The sequence below is a fragment of the Takifugu rubripes genome, chromosome 20 (genome assembly GCF_901000725.2).
Source record: "Takifugu rubripes chromosome 20, fTakRub1.2, whole genome shotgun sequence".
Classification (NCBI taxonomy): domain Eukaryota; kingdom Metazoa; phylum Chordata; class Actinopteri; order Tetraodontiformes; family Tetraodontidae; genus Takifugu; species Takifugu rubripes.
Window position 1 is genome coordinate 8,727,900 of NC_042304.1, and position 20,996 is coordinate 8,748,895.

The window sequence follows — 20,996 nt, forward strand, 5'->3', positions numbered from 1 at the left end:
TGCAGCGTATCAGCATATTGGACTGAATAATATCCTTATAATCTCATCTGCAGATTGTTGTTAGGATCCTTTAATGCATTCAAAAGCTGCAGAAACAGAAAACGCCACCAGTCCATGCTAGCGGCTCTTGATTAAAAAGCTATAGAGTCGATTATTGGCACATTAATTAGCCGCACATACAGTGGCTCATTAGAGCCAGAGGCATAAATCTAGATAATGTTTTAGCTGTGTGTTTATCTCCCTGAGCCGTTGACTGGGTAAAGGCTAAAGTCGGGACAGAAGCCAGACATCATGTCCTGCCTATTAGCTGCACACAGCCAGGCTCATCTGTCTTTATTGGTCATCCATTAGCCTGAATTAAAGGGAGACATGAGATAATAGCAGTAATGATGCTGATGATGGAATTAGAGTGCGGGCACAAGCGCCATGGCTGCAGCCTCGCTGGAGGAATCGGAAAAAGTTTCCCACCAACTCTGGGACAGATTGAACAAACAGTATAGCTGCGTGTGCGTGGACGTTCACACAAAGGAGAGGCTGTCGCCTGGACGCGTCAGTGCACGTGCGTTCGCGCTGGTGTCCGCGGGCTCTCCACAGGCAGCACCTGTGCCAGTGGTGGGGACGGACAGATGCTGGTACAGGTGGGCGCGTGATGACGGCTGACAGGGGTGAGGGCGTCAGTCTGAGCAGCTGCACGCCGACAGCGCGCCACCCTGACGAACGGCAGCGGCCGCGCGCCGGGATCGTTAAGGCCACTTTCTGCAAAGACATCGGGATGGAGAAGGCAAAGGGCGGGGTGGAGAAATGGCTTCCCGCTGCAGAGATGACACATCCAGAGAAGCGTAAAAGTCTTTCATGGACGGCGCGCGGCGGCGATCAATCACAGACTGTTTACGGCGAAAGCTGCCTCCCTGTTTTTTTGGTTGGAGGCGTCTAACCGATCTCTCCTGCATTATGACTCCTAATTAGCGCCACGTGAATTACTAATCAAGCGTGAAGAGGGCATTCGCCAATTTCAAAAGTGATAGCCCATGAAATGAACAGCACAGCCTGATAGCATCACAGCAGACGCTGGGATGCTGCAGGGCGGCAGAACACACCAAAGGAGACAATCGAGGGGATGGAAGAAGAAAGAAACTCTTTGTTATTTAGTGTTTAGAAGAATCCCAGCGCTGGTCCTGCCATCATGCTGCGGATCCTCGGTGAATCACTCAGCAGGCATCGATCTTCTTCATAAAGAACTTAATGACCAGCAGAGACGTACTGATCATATTTCTGCAGCAGTCAATTCAGTTCATTAGGGCCGCTTCACCTCCTGCCGTGCTCCGGTATCGATCCTGTCATCAGGATATTCTTCTCCTCTAACTGGAGCAGCGGCACGCAAAACGGTGATTCATACAGTGGCAACAACAAGTCAAGCAGTGGGGCGGGGGGGGGGAGAGGGCCGTATGATTGCTTCTGCCCCTCCAGCCTCTGGCTGAGCTGCCCTGTCCTCTGCCTTCTCCAGCCGGGCTGATGAACACACTTCCGTGTGAGGGCCCTTTCTCATCACTGCTGCGGCTGACAGCGGGGAGCCGGTGGGATTGGACGGGCGACCGTGGCCTCTCTTAACATGGAGGCGCGGCCGGACTCACAGGTGCTGACAGATAATAGCAGATAAAACCCAGACTGGGCTGCGACCTGCTCCTTGTTAGGGGATTCAGGGAAACGGAGCCAGGGGTGCGTGGTGTGTGTGTGTGTGTGTGTGTGTGTGTGTGTGTGTGTGTGTGGTGGTTGGGGGGGTAAAGTGCTTTGACAAGTAGCGGTTTTCACCTAACCGCCAGCGGGCCAGACACGGACCCCAACCCAAGGCAGACAAACAGGCGAGCCAAGGGCAGACAAGGTCACACATCCTAAATCCCTTAAACAGAATTATTCCTGCAGCCCACTGTGGGTGTGGAAGAGGTGAAGAGTGATGTGGAGCTTAATGCAGAGTGTTTGTGCAGCTGCTCGCTCTGAAAACGCACATTCAGGACCAGCAGATATCTCTTTTGTTTTGGTGTTCATTTTTTTAATTTTGGAGAATAAACCTGGGAATAAGCCTTTGTCGTTTATCTACAAGTGTCTTAACACAAAGGACGGGATTCAAAATTCAGACTGCGACCTGTATCACACACTGAACGTTTATTGATCTCTTTCCTGGCTTTTAAAACACAACTGTAGCCCTGAGCTGAGGCCAAGATCCAGGGTTCAAAACTATCCAACATCAGAACCGCAGAGGCTTTATTTCATTTTGGGAAAGCAGTGACAGACAGACAGACAGCCAGACAGCCAGACAGACAGACAGACAGACAGCCAGACAGACAGACAGCCAGTAGAGGCTGAGCCGCTGCTGCTGAGACAGGAGGGCAGTTTCTCCAGCGTCGCCCCCTGTAGGGCGCCCGGGGTACTGTCTAATATCTGCAATTATCCTCCAGGGCTGGTGCTTCTTGCAACCTGCTGATTGTCTGTTGAGCGTCTCTGACTGGGCTGCTGATAACATTGAACTGTGAAAGTCTGTGTCATTCCTTTGTCTCCAACAGAGGTCAGTGCAAAGTCACTCACAAACAGCAGCAGCTCAGGAGGCGGAACAAGCCGGAGAATTGCTGGGATTTTAAAAGGCCATAAACGTGCTGCTCTGTTGAGAAAGGGCTGCATTTCTGTTGCTGAACCTGTCAGCTGACCTCTCAGTTAAAGCACAGCAATTAGGAGGTGTATTTCCCCACGGAAATCAATAATTTATGACTTTTTCTTTATTTATACACAGTCCTCCACGGACACACCCACCGGGCTGAACGCTGCATTGAGGCACTGTGTGAGGTTCATAATGACCTTGACCGCTGGTCGTGGGTAATCCAGGCAGTGTACGCACCTGCAGCCAACGTGCTTTATTTAGCAGAGTGAGCAGAAATGATTATTAACATGTAAAGCTTTGTTATTACTCACAGAGCCGCCCTACGGTTTGCACATTTTTACCATCAGATGACTGCTTTTAAAGTAAAGATTATGCTAAATGTGTTCAGAGACAGACCCCCCCACACACTCACACACACACACACATGTTCACACACCCATTTACACATACACACCAAAAGTCAATCCAGTAGCCATAACACGGAGACCGACTGGCACCGGCCTCTATTATCTAGTCCCAATGCTGCGAACACAAAAGGCTCCCTGGAACAAAAATGCAATCAGTCCTCTCTAGGAGGATTTGCTCCACAGCAGTGCTCAGCAACACTGGTGGCTCCGTTGGTGACAAAGAAATAATCTCAGAGCCAACAGCCTGTTCAAAGCCTGTTTACTGCGTTTGTCGCATCGGGCTTTCAGAAAGAGCAAAGACAAAGTCTACACTCCTCTGTTGTCATTTACTGTCCTCTGAGTTTAGTGTGCGTCTCTCTCTCTTCTCATCTTTTTTTTTCTACATGCAAAAACATGAAACAGATGGATGAGTGTGTGTACGAGGCGTGAAATTACCGTATTTGCGACACAGGGAATATTTACTCTAAGCATTAGCAATATAGAGCCCGCGAAAAAACCTTCAGGGACGAGAGCAGGGGACAAGTTTTAAATAACTGTTTGATGGCAAATCTTTTCTAAATATTTTCAATAGCGTGGGCCCCTTCCTCGCCCCCCTCCTCCCCCGGTTTCCATCTCTCACAGTCGTCCGCTCTTTTGTCTGGTAAATTATCACATTCGTTCTCCATTCATTAGCATGCCGCTGCTCATTTAGCCACGCCGCCGAGAAGCCTTCAACGGAATCAACTGGAAAATGCCCGATATGAGGTGGCCAGCGCGCCCCCCTCCCTCGCTCCTTTCCATCCTTCATCTGCGTCTTTGTTTCGTGCGTGTGCCGTTTTAACCGCATGGAAAATAGTGGGAAGACGACGTCGAGATACACGATGCCAATTCACAGAGAAAGGATATAATTAAGGCAATAACAGGGAGGCTTGTTTTCAGAGCTGCTCATTTACAAAAAAGCCATTTTTAAAAAACAAGTAATGTTCTGTTTCATCTTTCATCTTCCCCCGCCTCCTCCCTCGCCCCATTACGGTGAAACGACTTGTGTTCCAAAAAGACAAAACCTGTAAAAACCACCTCTGGAACTTTGCCTCCCAGACATTTCTATTAACCCCGGTGGGTAGCAGGGGTTAAACAAGAGGACGTCTGTGCATCCTCGTGCAGAGCAGCTCATGCTGGATAAAAAGATCCGCTCAATATATTCAGGAGTTCTTCAAAAAGAGTGTTTTTCTGGTTGTTGTCACGTTTGTTCTCTGCAATTAAAGAGAGCCAAACTGGGGAGAACTTTATCTAACAAAGGAGTGAAAAGGTCAGGTTTGGCATTTCAGTGAAGCAGAAATCCATGTGACTCTCAAACGTGTGTTTGTGTGATTACAGGTAAAAAAAAAAAAGGGACGAGATTCAGTAGTTTTTCCTATTTTCCTCGATTTTTCTAGCAGTCTACAGAGAGAGAGAGTTCTAACCCAGCCAGCGCTGGCGCCTCAGTCTGAAGATTGTCCTGAAAGTCCTTCTGTGGGACTTTCCGGTGGTTATTCCACCAGAGCTGCAGGAACTAGAACGAGTTTCTCTATAATGAATCCTGCAAATGGTAGAGCTATTTGATGTCTGCAATATCAAAACTAGCCGCACGAAACGTCCCCTCCGTGCTGCTGAACGCTGCTCAACTGTTGCCGCTCATCTGCTGTTTTCGTTTCCGTTTCCATGATCATTTTGGTGAAGAGAAACAAATCTGTTGCCAGTGTCATCTCATTTGGTAATAATTGGCAAGAAAAACAATTTTCACAGCTCCTTATTCTCCTAATGGTGTGTTTGTTTTATTAACTGTTGCGCCTCCAGGCGGTTTTCGACAACTTAAGAGTGGCGCCCTCACACAAACCCCTGTGTGTAAAAACATCCTCACATTTGCTGCCCTCGTTTTCTAAAGAAAGTGGCATCAAATTTAAGCTGCATGATTTAAACGTGAGCTATATAGCATGTAAATATTGTCTAGGTTGGGTCACTACCTTCAGTCTTCCCCCAGACTGAAGGTCAAATGTGTTGTTTAAATCTGAGCAGGTTGGAGCAACTTGACCCCTGACCTCAGCGACAAGTGGCGGCGGCGGCGCTTTCGGAGAAGAGCAAAGTGGGAAACACAAAGGACGACTGGGCAGCGAGAGAAGCTCTGACGGAGAACGCTTCTATTTTGTTCTGACAGAAACAGCAGGGAAATGGAGATACAAAGAGAGAATGATCGAAGGAAACAAGAAGAAAGTGAGAGCAGAGATCTGAGAACTGCCCATTATCTCCACGCTGCTTCATTACATTACACACACACACATTTTTTGGGGCAACAAACACACACACACACACACATTTTTATGGGCAACACACACACACGTGCGCCCACACAGCCTCCTCCAAAATCTGCCCAGATCTCATGCATATGATTGACCTTTCTAGCAGCACTGTGATGCTGGGAGTGTGTAAAGGGGAGCGGAGAAACTAAACAGAGTTAATGTAGAACAACACGATATTGGCTGCTGACTGCAGATATGGAAAAGGACAATCTAATCGATAAGCTGGAAGAATGACAATGGCTGCTGAAATCAATGGCTGCACCCCGTTTCTCACCGGGAAAAGACGAACTCCAGCACAGATGTGTGTGTGTGTGTGTGTGTGTGTGTGTTCCCTTCCTGTTTTCCCCCTGTTTGCATTAGTGTGGGTCGTATCCATACATGACCGTGAGCAGGCGTGTGCACCGGGCCACCGCTGTGCTGCAACAGTTGCCCGAACTAATCATTATTTAGTTGTGGTGGGGCTGGAAAGGTCAGCAGCCTGAAATGTCAGGCTGTGTTCAACAGGAGCCAGATGCAGCCGTGCGTTGCTCAAGTGTCCAATTAAAGAGGGCCGAGCGGGGATTGAGCGTGTCGGAGCGACCGTGCGTGTGTGTAAAATAGGATGGAGTATATGTGTTTTGGTGTTTGTATTTATTCCGGGCTGTAGTGTGTCGTGTACTGGCGGAATTACATGTGAGTCCTTCCTCAGAGGAGCCGATGAAGAACACGGAGAGCAGAACTCTTTACCCTCACACACGTGAGGCCGCTTCAGGTTATTAGCTTGTCCCCCACCTCACCGTCCCTGCCATTTGCACCACTAAGATGAGACAAAATTGGTGTCTGAGAAGATGAAGGGGGAGGAGGGGATAAGAGAGAGAGGAAAAAAGAGGGCGCAGTAAACTGCGGTAGATTAAAAGAAACGGTAAAAAAGAGGACGAGAGGGGATGACAGGGAGAAATAGAGCAAAGTGCTGGAATCTCCTTTAATCTATGGGGAGACACAGAGGGTGTCCTGTCTGTGTCTCCCTATCAGAGCAAGCCTCACCTGCTCTTCATACATCCCAGCATAATAACCTTCAGCGTGTGAGGGAGAGATGCACTGCGTGAGCCGTGTCTGCTCACCTGCTGTGCATAGTAATGGGCACCGGGCCCGGCTAAAATATATGTGCAATGTTAAGAATATAATAGACTTCCCTTGAAGGCCACACACAACAGCAGCCTGCATAATGACCTGCAATCATTTACGCAGCTCCACTCCCAGCTCGGAGCTGGACGGAGAGAATAATTTAAAGCTGCTTCAGTCTGGGGCCCAGGAAGGCCCCCACACTAAATCCTGAAAGAAGGTCATTCTACTGTGCCCGCTGGGATATACAGGGCTGATCTATAACAGAGGGTTAGAGAACAGATCGGTCAGATGAGATGTTTTTAGAATGTTGCAGAACCATTTTGGAGCATTTTCTTGTTCGTAACAAAAGAAAGTGCTGCTGCAAACTTCCCTCTGTGTATCTCTGCACATAGGGAAAACCTACTGTTTAGTAGAGCACCTTTTCCTTTACAGCAAATGAACAGCAGCTGGATCACCGGGACAGAAGGAAAATAGCATTTAAAAGGAGAGAAACTTTAAGAAAAGACAACCAAACAACCTGAAATAACCTCAGCGAGTAGGCATTCAGACCATCCAGTTCCTCAATCCATACCTGCTGCTGCTGCTGTTGTTTTTGTTGTTGTGTGAGGTGCAATTGAAGCCTGTTTCTGATGTCAGTTTACAGTCTGACAAGGCCCTCCACACACCTTCTTTGGAGGCAGCACACTCCGGCGCTGCTGGAAAACAAACTGACGAGTGTGAGCCGGCGTGTTTATTCTCAAAAGCTCTGAACTAACAGCCGACAAGGAAATGTAAAAACCGAGCAAGCTGAGTGAAGTCTGTGTGTTTAAACTGATGAAATAGCTCAAAAGTCGCTGTTATGTCCTTCCCAGTCTGTCCAGTTGCCCTCTGTCGGACTGTGTCTGAGGAACAGCTGCGAGTTGAAACCTGATAAATTAACGCCGTCTCTCTGAGTCTCACATGCGCGTTAGTCCAATCAAAGTGCATCAGATCATCCAGGTACTTTACACATCTGGGTCCACGTGTCCTCGTCGCTCCCATCTGTTTCTCCTCCCACATTTCTCCAGTAAACCTCACCTGAAGGTCACACCGAGCCAAGCAATCTAAAACATGTAACCCTCTCACGCTTTGTGGCGTATTCTGAGCTGCGTGCCTCTATAAATCTATCCAACCTCTGTCCTAATAGCATGTGTGAATGTGGCTGCATTCCATGTCGTTGCTTTTATGCACATTACAGCCTCAATGAGAGAGGCACACACTCCAAACATCCAGGGTCCAGAACAGACGTGTTCTGAATCCAATTGCTGACATTTTCAACAGAAAGCTGCAGTTGGATCACAGAGAATGTCCATACATATGGACAAGCAAAAGGTGTGACTTTCTCACAATGAGATTGAAGTCAATGTTTGTGTGTTGGAAAACGACATCCATAAAGAAAATAACACGCAAAATCACACAGGGGGAATTACCGGCACGCCTCAGTCAAATCAATAGAAGTCAAAATGAAAAACAGCAGCAGCGTATTGAATTTGATTCCGAAGCCTCGCGGCGCAGCTTTGCGTCAGAGTGATGCTGAAGGAGGGAGGAGGAAGTTGGAGTTGTCAGGGACTTACCAGAGTTGGTGATGGTCAGCAGGTCGAGACGCCGCTGTTGCTACGGGAAACGAGAGAACAGAAGGAAACAGTCAGTCGTGAACCTCGCCGACCGTTTGTCCTGCGGTCTTGCAGCAGGATTCACCTCACGTACGTTATGATTTGTGCAGCGTTACAGGCACTTCAGGAAATCTACAGATTCAGTGAAAGTGTGTGTGTGTGTGTGTGTGTGAGAGAGAGAGAGGGAGACCTCATGGGTATTGATGGAGTGTGTTTGAAAGAGTCTGCAATTTTACACTTGATGATTCCAGCAGCTGAGAAGACATCTAGAGTAGAGGCTAGTTGGCTGCCTCTCTCTTTAACCTGCTGCCTTCACACACACACACACACACACACACACACACACACACACACACACACCCGCACGCACACACACACACACACACACACACACACACACACACACACACACACACACACACACACTTGATTGTGAAGCACTAAAGTAATCAACACCTAAAGTAAGTCCTCCCAATCTTCCTTTCAGCCCCTCAGGATAGAAGATCTTCACATCCTGGAGGAGGGTGAAGGGTCTGGCTGTGAAGCGGATAGCAGCGGTGCAGTAAAGCCAACTTTAAGGAACAAATTCATATTCAAGCACCAGCTCCAACCAGTTGCTGATAGGGATAAGTAAACAGACTCTCAGCATGCTCCTTCCCTCCTCACACTCTCTTGAGTTGCCTGAAGTGGACGGTCCTGATAGGCAACTAAACGCTAGAATTCAGCTGATGCTCTTAGAATGAGTCATAAGACACACACACACACACACACACACACACACACACACACGCACACACACACACACACACACACACACACACACACACACACACACACACACACACACACGATAAGTGTGGAGAGAGATCCACCAGGTTAGAAAATGGTGAAGCTTCACATCAACAACACAATGAGAAGATAACACAGAATAATCCAACAACTGTTGCCTGCACCCTTTGAGTGAGCTGGACACTCTCCAATAACAAGTAATGCCATCAAACACACACTTCAGACTCACGCCCACCCAGAAAAACACGTCCGAGAAACCCTTCATCAGCACCAAATTTAACACTTAATTAACACTTCATGTGCTGCACCTTCCTGTATATGTTCTATATGTTTCAAATGCAACATCTGCAGAGGTCAGCTCAGAGGAGGGTCACCCTATAGGCAGCAGAGGTCACTGTGACAACACAAGACACAGGGAGCAAGCAGAAATCAGGACACACACACACACACGCACACTTCTGTATGCATGTATGTATGAGACTCTGATGAGACAACAAATGTTCAGAAATCCCATCAGAAAAGATGTGAGCGTCAATTATCGAAAACCATTTATAATGAAAGCCTCACTTGTCGAGAGGGCCGAGAAGCACTGATACTGATACCAATCTGAACTTTGACCTCAGCAGAGCAGCCAAAACGGCCCGCGATGGCGGCATTTTCTGACTGGACCTGAGATTTTGGCTTTGGATGGAAAAATAGTGGATTGATTTTAAGAAATGTTTCACTGGGTCATTTTACCCTTTACCAGTAAGCAAAAAGAAAAATCCTCCCACCAGTGAGACTGCTGATAAAAGTACCGACGTGTAGCAGGTTTTCATAAATGGATGACAGACCAGTCCTTTCTAAGGTCAGGCTGATCCCACTCTCACCACCCACCGCTGGAGCAATCCAATCCCCACTGCAATGGCAGAAATGTTCTTTTCTCTGCAGCGTGATACACCCACCAAGGCGTCGCCAAGCCTGTTGTCATTCTGTGATATTTTAGCCTGTTTGGTCACTAAAGGTTAGTAGAGGAAAGGAGTTCATTCTTTTAAATTCTGCCTGCTCCCTGTGCCTGTTGTGTCTACTGTTTGGCTGTCTTTTATGTCCTCTGCATGTTGTGCTGAAGGTTTTAGTACCCTGCTGCAAGTTGAATCATAATTATAGTCCCCTTGAGGGGCAATAAAAGTCTGAACTGAATTCAGAACACAGTCTTCATGTTGTTTTGTGCTGTATACCCAATATTTGTTAATTAATTTGTGCATAATTTTGTTTAATTTGTTTTGCATCCTTTTCATGAGTGTATTGTCTTTTGTCTGCCATGTTAGGAGAGTTTTCATTACCTGTGTATATTGTGTATAACATAAAAATTAATTAAGAAAATGCTGTGATTGGCGCAAAATTAGGGTTGATAATGTGCAGCACCCTCTGTTGGCCATCTGCGTCACTGCAACTCAATCACAACATGACACCCGATGAGCAGAATAAGATCACAGACGAGCCGAAGGAAACCCCAAGTGTCCAAAATACACAAAGAAATACACACAGTCTGTAACAGCAGAGGAAGAGTGTGAGATCCTGCTGGTCTTTACACAGCGATGATAATTGGAGATAGTGAAGATGGTGGAGATATAACTTGTAGATAAAGAATTACAACAACACACCAGAGAGCTCCTTCCCTGCTGCTTTTGTTAGTCCTTAACACGGATAAGGTGCTTAGTGTTCTTTAGGAGGACACACACACACACACACACACACGCACACACACACACACACACACACACACACACACACACACACAGTGTGGGCAAACTGACACTGAGAGAATTACATTAGCAAAAGCATTTCAGGGCAGAAAATAGGATTGAATTAATCTTTATCAAACACAGCCAAGAGCGGAAGGATCACACCCCGGCTGACGCCAGCCTCAGAGCGGCTGGCCACCGTCCTCTCGCCGCCATAATGAGTCACCACACACTTCAGCAAATGAAGCCAGTGGCTTCTGTTATTGACTAAATGATTGATGATTGATTCCATTATTGCGAATAACAACAGTGTGAGATTGGAACGCTGCTGAGAGCAATAATGACTGTCAGCGACACGTGCGCATTTTTAACAGCCTAACAGTTACTAATTGGTCTGACCCGGTGTGCCAGGTCATGCTCGAGTAGAAAGTTAAATCCTTATTTTGCGAAAAGGCTGCCTGGCTCAGGTCCATGGTGGTGAATCTAGACTGGACCTGCCAGGGGAAGTGTCAGGAAACAGGTCAGAAAACAAGGAAGCGTTTGGGGGTCAGGGTTGAGGACTGTTCCAGCTGTCACGACGGTCCATCCAGCCAGTGAGGACTTGGAGGAGCTCTGACAGACGTGGCTGGAACAGCAGCGGGCTGGGCTGGCTCTGTCCTGCAGAACCAGGACCTTTGACAGCCAGTTACAGGGCTTCCTCACTTGACCTCTAAGGCAATTTAATATTAACATATATTTCAAACTGAAAACAAGATCAGTGAACACTTTATTAATTTCCTTATATCATTTGTGTGAACGGGGTAAAAAATGTATAAAGCAGCCAGATGTTGCTCACTGTCAGACCGCCCCCCCGACACAGAAATGTGCAGATGAAGCCCTGATAACCGTTGAGCTTAAAATAATGAATAGATGAAAGGCAAGGCTGTGTGTATTTCCCATGTGTATTGTCTTCTCAACTTGTAATCCAGCCCTATTTTTAAAAAATCTATAATATTTGAAGAGGAATAAATGCTGTCATTAACAGAACCAATCAGCAGAGCAGATAGCGGATGGCGCCACCATCCTGTAGGTGACAACGGGGTCAAATTGAAGTGACAGCAGTGGGAAAGCCATTAATGCACTAAACCCCCCAGTTTATGACTAAATTAAATATTCATGCACAATCTACCCAAAACCCATTTGCCAACATTTCCTCCAGAATTTACTTTTCATATTGGCTGATTGAGAAGGTAAAAAAAAAAACAACCCGAGGAAGAGGAAGGAGAGAGGAGGCAGAGGACGGGTGGTTCCTGTGGGGGGGGGGGGGGGGGGGTCCGGACATCCTCTCTATTCATTTCAAAGCTGATATGAGTAAATTACACTGACAATACTAGAGTTGCTTTATTTACCTATACATTGGACTAAAAACGGTTTTGAGAAATTAAAGCCATCACTGCAGGTATAGGCTTAATTTAAATTACCTATTATAAAAAAACAAAACAAATCCAACATAAACATAAATAGCTGTTGAAAATACTCGGGCAAAAGTCTAAAGTGCTGGTTTCAGTTATGCAGGGCTGACGTTAGGGCGTACTGAGTAGCTTCATTATTGCTGTGCACTGTAATCCCGGGTGCCCCCCTGCTCTCTTGATGAGGTCACTTACAGGAAACAACATCTGGACTGAGTCCCGCTGCCGCCTCCTGTCTACCATACACACTCACACAGAAACGTCCCCTCGTCAGAGAACCACAATCATGGCCGATGCTTGACGAGGGTGCAGGTGACGGAATCACCGCTGACAGCCTGACTCATCTTCCGTGTTCCTCTGGTCCTCGCTCCTCCCAGCTCTACCTCATCTTGCGACGTTTCTGACTCAGTGCTTTTATTTCTACCCACCCACATCCAGCCACACGCACGCACGCACCCCCCCCCCCCCCACACACACACACACGTTTTTGTGTCTTCTTGCATTTTAGTCATCATCCCTCGGTCTCAAAGAGGGCAGGTGAGGTAAGAATGAGCTCATGGAAGCAGCTTTTTAGGTTAGGTCTGGGCATGTCCGCCCAGCTGAGGATGATGGAGGAGCTTACACAACCAGGGGAATAGAGGCGTTCAGGACGTTAGGCTTCAAAACCCCCACTTTTTCAAACACACATCCCAAAAATATTCTCAAAAATAATCTGACTGAAAATGGCAACACAATCTGATGGCAAAGTGGTTGAGGGGAAATTGAGGGGTTCACAGTTACCCGAAACACCAAAACCACCAATAACTTGCTGGTTTCTATTGGAAACTGGGTGTGTGTGTGTGTGGGGGGGGGGGGGGGCATATCTGTCCATTAATAGCGTGAAGTTAGCTGTGTTCTGGTTCTTTTTGGGAGGCAGGGAGCTGAGGGGATGGAGCGCCGGAGTTTGTTGCGTGATTGTGAGCGCTTGGTTAAAAATACAACAAACCAAATAAAAGATTTATACCTTGTGAGAGCGGAGAGCCACTTCCTCCCGAGAGGAGGGAGAGGACAGTCACGGCCACCTGCGCCGCCCTCCCTGCTGCTGCCTCTGCAGCCCAGCCCAGACCTCTGCAGTAATCTGATAATGTGCTCGTCAGCAGCCGCTATAGATAAAACATGGGGCGGCTGCTGACGCATGAATAAGCAAAAGTCCAGCCAGTGGCAGCCATGCCGCATGCATGTGGCCGCACAGCCACGCATGGGGTCACCCAACACCGCTCGCTCCACCTCCGTTCATTAGATATTCATGAGGACCAATTAAATGTGCCAGTAAGATGACTGCGAGGACCCTTCCCAGACCGTCTGTCAAGGATCCTGTATGTCAGGGAGGCGCGCCACAAATCACAAACCTGCTTTCTGTTGCTGACAATCTCTTTTTAATCACACAAGATTGAATGTGTCAGAGTTATTCTGGTTTCACAGGTATTATAGTTTTACTGCTCTTATAAAAGCTCTTTAACGGAATGCACACTGGACCTCGTGGATGGGATGACAGAGCATTCAAGGAATAAGGAACCAACTAACTTCAGCCTTTACAGAGGAGAGCCCACCTACACGTGCTCCCGTATGTCTGCACGCAGGATAGAGCTGAATTTATGGAGGTGTGTAGATCCTGCCCTGCGGCCTGTACATTTATACTGGAACACTAGTGTGTGTGTTTTTACATATCCGGCCAGTTCTATATGAGGCCATTTAGGAGTGACTATAAAGGTTTAATAAAGACTCGAATTTGTGGGTTTTTAAAAAATCCATATCCTCACGTTGTGCAGTTTGCTATTTTAAGAATTTCTTAAGTTCTTTTAACTGCTGTTTATTCCCTCTGAGGACCACTGGGGGTGCTGGTGTCTACCCCAGCAGACATGAATAGATAGCTCACCAGTCTCACTCACACACTCACTCACACACTCACACACACACCTTTCAGTCACACCTAGTTTAGCATCTTCAGGCACCCTAATGTGGATATTTCTGGACTTCTGGGGGAAACTGGAGAAAACCCAGACATGAGGAAAGCAAGACCTGAAGAGGAGGCTCCTCCACAGGTGCAGCGGTCAATTCTGGCAACCGTAGCTTAAAACAGAAGAATAACTTGTAACCAGATGAAGAATCAAAGCAATCAGATATTTGATCACCAGCAGGGTGAAGCAGCATTCCCCGATTCCTCAGTGGGTAAATTTGCCTCCAGAAGGTTCTCCACGAATGATATGCATGAAAGATATGTAGGATCTCAGAGCTGTCAGCTCACACATCAGTGTCCTGACAGAATGACTGCCAGGAGGACCAACCAGCGCCCCAGGAAAGGGCATGTGTAACCCATCCATATGTATCATCTTGGTTTCCGTCACTGTCCAACATCAGTCTTCAATTCCCTGGGATGAGAAACAAAGCAGAGAATTTCCCTTATGGGGCCTAAATCCCCCTTTAACATAAACGTAAAAAAGTTCTGGGACTTGGAAAATGGACTTCCAGATCGTCCTGTCTACACCCCAACCCTAGCGGAGTATCAATAGCCATGACGTAAGGTTGAAAAGTTCACCCATCCCTGTTTGGAGCCTAATTGGAGCTGAAGGTCAGAGGATGTCTGTGTGTGTGTCTGTGTTGGTTGATTGCCTTCATGAATCCAGCAAGACCGGTGAGTGTGTGTGGAGAAGGGTTGCTTTTTGTTGCCTTTTTCCTGTTTCAAAACCTGTTTTTGTTTTTTTTTGTGATATCCCTGAACAAATTCAAATGCACGTTATCTTCAAGTAACCAGGCAGCAAGAGACATATTAGAAAAGAAATGAAACAAAATGTTGTGTGACTAAAGCATTTTCTCCGGCGCAACTTTTCCATTTAGCCGAGTTCAATCAGGTTATTGGAATGAGTGCTGAAGAGTTCTTTTAAGCTGAAACAGGCTGGACTGCTGTGTTACTGGTAATTAAGCGGGACAATAATTAGCTGCTAGTGGAGGGGAGGCGGGCGAAGAAAAAACAACACTCAAACATAAATAAAGCAGCAACCTGAAACAAAACCAGAGTTTGTGAGAGATACACGTGTGTGTCTCTCCCTTCATGTCAAAGCAGCCAGCAACCTCTCCAGATGCTGATGCCTGGACCAGATGGATGCGCTGTTTGGTGTCTGCTAACTTCTAATCACAGCTTATAATTAGAGGGAAACGGAGGAAAAAGAACCAGCGTGGGGATGAGGAGCAGAGAGGCACAGTGGGAGACAGACTGAGGAGATGACAAGAAGACGGACAGGACAATCCTCGAGAGGACAAAGTCGCAGAGGGACAGTGCTGTCTCCCTCTGTCCCCGGTTCTGTCAAAATGTTCCATCTTGTTTCCAATATCTGGTTATTTGGAAGCACAAAATCTATTTAACACAGAAGCTTAACAAAGCTTCATTGACTGGAAGAGATACCAGGCTTAATGCCAGGTCCATTAGCTCAGTGGGGTGTGTGTGTGTGTGTGTGTGTGTGTGTGTGTGTTTGGGAGTGAGAAACGGACAGTCATCAGATTGAGTGATTCAGTGATATACTGCTGATGGCAGGAGATCATGAGTGTGTTGTGGGTTTCTTTGGCCGAACAACAGAGGAATCGGTTTCAGTCAAACAAGAAGAGCCCAAGAAGAGACCAAAAGCCCCCCACCACGATGAGTCGGAGCTAAAATCATCTGCCTTAAAGGTTCCAGGCGCCTTCCTTTCATTCACAGGCAAATGAACTCCTGACCAGGCACTCCTGCCTGGTTCTGGACTACTCAGTACCATACTTCTGTCCTCGCCGTCGCTGGAAGGCTCCTCTGGACGGTTCAGTCAACAGTTCAGTCCCTATCGGCCGGCCGGCTCCATCCCCACCAAGCCACGTCGGTTCTTTTCCCCGGCACTTCCTGGTCTCATACTGCCCTCCAACCTCCCAGGCTTCCCCTCTGGAGTCTCCTTTTTCTCTCCAGATAAGACAAACAAGAAAGCAGTTATTTGACGCATCTGTAATCACCTTAGCTATATCCGCTGGAACTAAGGGCTTTTAATTTGCCATGCTTTTAATTTGTTTTCACAGCAGTTTCAAGCAAATTGAATTTGTTAATCAAAGCAGCAAAATGAAATGCTAAGCGTTATTGACGAGATGCTAATTGGGTTAGCGTGGAAATTGGAAGAGGGGGTGAAGTGGGGCCTAACGAGAGGGTTGGAGGGGGAGTATTTTGGGGTATCGGCAGTCAAGACAAATCACATTAGAGCATTACACACAACAGGATACACACAGATTGCTTGGCACCAGATGGCCCCCTGGTGGCTACCCTGTGGTGTTTGTGCACGTGCTCAAAAGGGGCCCTTTTATTTTGGCAATCTTACACAAACAAACACGGATGGATTTCCACCCATTTTTTGGCCCAGTCTAAAATATAGCTGAACATAAAGATGCCTGTACGTGCACGCAGAGGACAGAGTTCCTCTGGCAGACTAACTCTAATCCCACAACCCCTTTTAGCATATTTAAAGTTCCACACAGCACACACACACACACGCACCCTCCCTCAGCGATACATCAATAAAAGGCACAAATGAAGACAAGTCTAAACCTACCCACCTCCTGCCACCAGTTCCGTATCAACCATCACTCTTTAACTAGCTCATTGACCCCTTCAAGCTCTGCTGAGCTGTTCACTGCTAACACCGCTCGTTCTCCCTCCGGGCACGTCGGCCAAGGGAGGGACTAATGAGAAGAATTCCATCATTTGGCTTCAGATCTACATGAACCAAGGACGGAGGCTTGAGCTCACAAAATCAAGTGTAATGAAGGTTCTAACCTCCATCTGACAACAAAAATCATACACGTGTGATCATAGTTGCACATAATTACGTGCAGAAATATAGAGACGTGTACTTGCGGGTCAGTTAAAATGAGATTTTTTGCTCCATGTCTGTTGTCATTTAGCCTTTAGGTTTGACAGGTCTATGGATCTACGCGTCCTTGAGAAACAAATACACAGCAGCATTCCAGACTTGTGTCTCTACCTCCTGGTTTTCCCAAATATCCTCATCTTAGAGAGTGCACTCTGCAATATCTGTCCAACAGAAATTGATTGAATCTGCAGAATTAGGCGCTGCCAATAAATACATCTATCTAAGCACTCACAGCCTGGTGTTGGTAATCAGAAAATGGATAAGTTCTGCAGAGATATGAGAGGCATTCTTTAGAGAATGCTGATTACAGTAGGCGCCATCTGTGAGGAGCACCCAGCTGCCTGCCTCATCATAATACCAGTGTTCTGATGGAGCAGCTCTAAGTACCTGGCAGAACCAGCTACGCAGATAAAAAGAACCTATTAAATAACAGACAAAGTGGTCAGTGAAGGAGGATAGGGAACACACACACACACGGAGATGAGATAGCTGCAAGTTCTAATTAAAATTCACATTTCCATCTTAGGTGGTAATTTTGATCTGAGGAAGAAAAGGATGCCTGATATCTCGCAGACTCTCTTTCTCCATTTTTGTCTTTAATGTTCTTTGCCTCCCCGACTGGATAAAGATTTTCCTCCATGCGTGCTTTTCTTTCTAGCCGAGGGAGATCTGGACCAGAGTCCAGCCCTTTGGTTGAAAGCAGAATGGAGTAAATCAACTCCAAACCAGCCAACAGCTAGTCACAGTCTATTTCCATTTGATCTTTTGTGCAGCACGACGGGGTGAAGGCGTGGAACTGATCACACACAGGGAATAGACAAGTAACCTGGTCATCGTTTGTACAAGCTGATCCCCTCAGGTTGGTGTGTAATCCAGTCTGGATTTAGGATGTGTACAGCTGGGCGACCCAGGAGACCGTCTTCGGTGTTGTGCTCGTCTTTAATGAGGTAACACATCACATCGTTATGAGGTCAGGCTGCTTATGTGGCTGAGGCAGCTTCTGCCTGTTGGTCTAGATGCTCTGCGGTGAACGTTGAGATCAGTTCCGCCCTGATTCCTTCTTAGATTGGAGGGGAAGAAAGTTCCGATGCCTGTTTGAAAGTCTGACAGCGGAGGTCACTTTGTTGCGCCAATGACTTTACATGTCCACGTAGGAGATGTGTGTGATGGCTTAAGGGGACCACTGGAAGGACGTGGGCCATAATTACATACAGGCTTCCCACTGGCAGCCTGTTTGGTCCGCAGTGTTTACCATCCTGCCGTAAATTTGGTTTCCATCGATCTAATGTCCCTCTCCGAGCTGTGTCTCTCCCCTGCTTTTTTGCCTTTACTCTGTCCTTTCCAGCTCATTACACCGAAACAATTATATTTTGGTGGAAGGGCTCTCAGTAGCAGCTCGCTGCTGGCTAAAGTGAAAACAGTCAGCGCAGGAGCATGACGATGGATCGCGGTGTCGGCGGCAGAACGATCATCACCTTGCTTATCCCCTCATAGTTGTTCAGGGTAAAAACAGCAGAACCATCTGAAGTCAAGCAAAGATGATTAAAGCACAATTTGAATTGCGCAGAGAGTTGGTATTCACAGTAGCATGTGTTAAATGATACATATCTCAGGGTCAGACATTAAGAATTCTTTCAGTTAGTCTCTCCCAGGCTGCTTTAATTGCCATAAATATACTTTAATTAACAGGCTGGCATTCCTGTGAAGTTTTCTTTTTCTCCCTGCCCACACATTAGTGCAAAAATAGCATTTACATGGCGGTAGTAGTATTTGTTAATTACAAGCTTTAGAGAGGGAAGATGGGGGGCTTCACACCAGCAGATGGTTATACCTTAGGGGCAAAGCTTCCACTTTCTTTCCTCACTCTATATACTGTGTTTGCCAGGATTGAGACGCCACGCCTCCATGATAGGAACTGTGCCCTGAGGAGGGAGTGCCTTTGCAAGGATCAAACACTCAAATGAGCCAAGATGCTGCTTCTTTAGCTTCAGGGTCTCAGAGGACCAGCAACAACATTTTCAGCCTCATCTAATTCCTCCATTTCTTTATTTTTTTTCTGTCCAAACTCTAAGACCATTGTTTCCTGAAACACAATGTAATTACTGCGTTAAGATTTAAACCTGAATTAAAATTTGTCTTTACCAACAGTGCAACGCGGCCATGTTTATAACGCGGAGGAACATGGATGACAGAGTGCCGCAGCACCAGAAGAAAACCTCCATGCAGGTTAAAAACACAAAATGATGAATGGACTCCTTCTCTACCACTTTAATTACAAGGCGACCTCACAGGGTTTAAGGTCCAGATTGTGGTTCAAGGACACTTTCACATGTAGACCTCAGGGGCCTGGGATCAAACCAACGACCTTCAGATCACTGGAGCGACTAGTCCGCCCCCCCGAGGCCCCGCAGGGATCCCATAACTGACAGTGGAACTTTAACAGGCGTGCTGCTGGATTGGTCCTGCGGTTTCTTCTTTCAAGCATCATGAGCTGCTCCTGGTGAGCACATATGCTCTACACATCTCCTCCAAAGCAGCACACAATCAGCCTTTGTAGGCACACATTAATAGAGAGCTGAGCTCTGTTTTTGTCAGCCGGAGCTTTTAGAATGAAACGTCAGGTCACATAAATGTCCATTTCTGTAGACACACAAGGCCATTAGGATGACACGTTGATTATGTACTGATGACACAAACCACTGATTAAACTGTTCTCTTATTTGCCCTATGTGACTATGTGTACATTCTGAAATACATTTCTGAAGTTTCCATTTGCAGGACGGTAATCACAATGATGCAAAACTGACGTCTCTTTTTAGCAAGAGGCAGAAATCAAAAGTTTTAAAAAAGGAAGTCAGTAAAGTAAAAGAAAGAAAAGAAACATCAGTTAAAGTGAAAGTGATGTTATTGGAAGAAAAAAATGGGCTCCCTGATGAATGCATTTCTAAAATTGTGCTATCGACAAACTCTGCCTCATAATAATGGTAATATTTGTCCATTATCTCTTATTCATACATCTCCTGGTGCTTTAACTTGGATGTCACCAGTGTTGTATCCTGCCTGGTAGCTACGGGGGTTTGCACCCTCCACCCTCCCCCAGGTGACCTGACCAAGGTTGATCCAGCCTCGGCCTGTGTTCCTGGGGCAGGCTGCTACCATCCCCACTGGTCTCTCCTTCTCTGCTGCCTCAACATTGTTATTGATCAGGTCCAGTTATCTGCTGTTTATGGTCATGTAGACAGGAAGTGACGCAATACGTCACCCCACTGGGTCATGGTTTCCTCTTCCCTCCCCTCCCCTCCCCTCCCCTCCTCTCCTCTTCCCTCTCCTCTCCTCTTGTCGTCTCTCCTCTACCCCTCTCCTCTACCCCTCTCCTCTCCTTTCCTCTCCCCTCTCTCCTCCTCTCCTCCCCTCTCTTTTCCTCCCCTCCCCTCTCCTCTCCTCTCCTCTCCTCTCCCTCTCCTCCCCTCTCCTCTCCTCTCCCCTCTCCTTCCCTCCCCTCTCCTCTCCCCTCCTCTCCTCTCCCTCTCCTCCCCTCTCTTCTCCTCTCCCCTCCCCTTCACTCCCTCTCCTCTCCCTCTCCTCTCCTCCCTCTCCTCCCCTCCTCTGCTCTCCTCTCCTCCCCCCTCCTCTCCTCTCCTTCTCCTCTCTTCTTCCCTCCCCTCCCCTCCCCTCCTCTCCCCTCCCCTCCCCTCCCCTCCCCTCCTCTCCTCTCCTCTCCTCTCCTCTCCTCTCCTCTCCTCTCCTCTCCCTCTCCTCTCTTCTTCCCTCCCCTCCCCTCCCCTCCTCTCCTCTCCTCTCCTCTCCTCTCCTCTCCTCTCCTCTCCTCTACCTGTCCTCCCCCCTTCTTCTCTCTCTACCCAGCTCTCCCATCAGCAGGAGGGTCCTCCTACATGAGCCTGGTCCTGCTCAAGGTTTCTTCCTGTTAAAGGGGAGTTTTTCCTTGCCACTGTTGCTTGTCTGGGGTCAGGCCCTGGGATTCTGGAAAGCGCCTTGAAACAATTCTGAT

The 20,996-nt window shown here is 47.3% G+C and overlaps 1 protein-coding gene across 1 annotated transcript in view; it reads right to left on the minus strand.

Annotated features, from left to right (window-relative positions):
* The window catches only part of agbl4 (AGBL carboxypeptidase 4), a 180,953-nt gene that overhangs the window by 52,991 nt on the left and 106,966 nt on the right, over window positions 1–20,996 (minus strand). Inside the window, exon 6 of the mRNA XM_029828419.1 lies at window positions 8,069–8,108. Within this exon, the coding sequence (XP_029684279.1) occupies window positions 8,069–8,108 (40 nt within the window). The remainder of the gene's footprint in view (window positions 1–8,068; window positions 8,109–20,996) is intronic.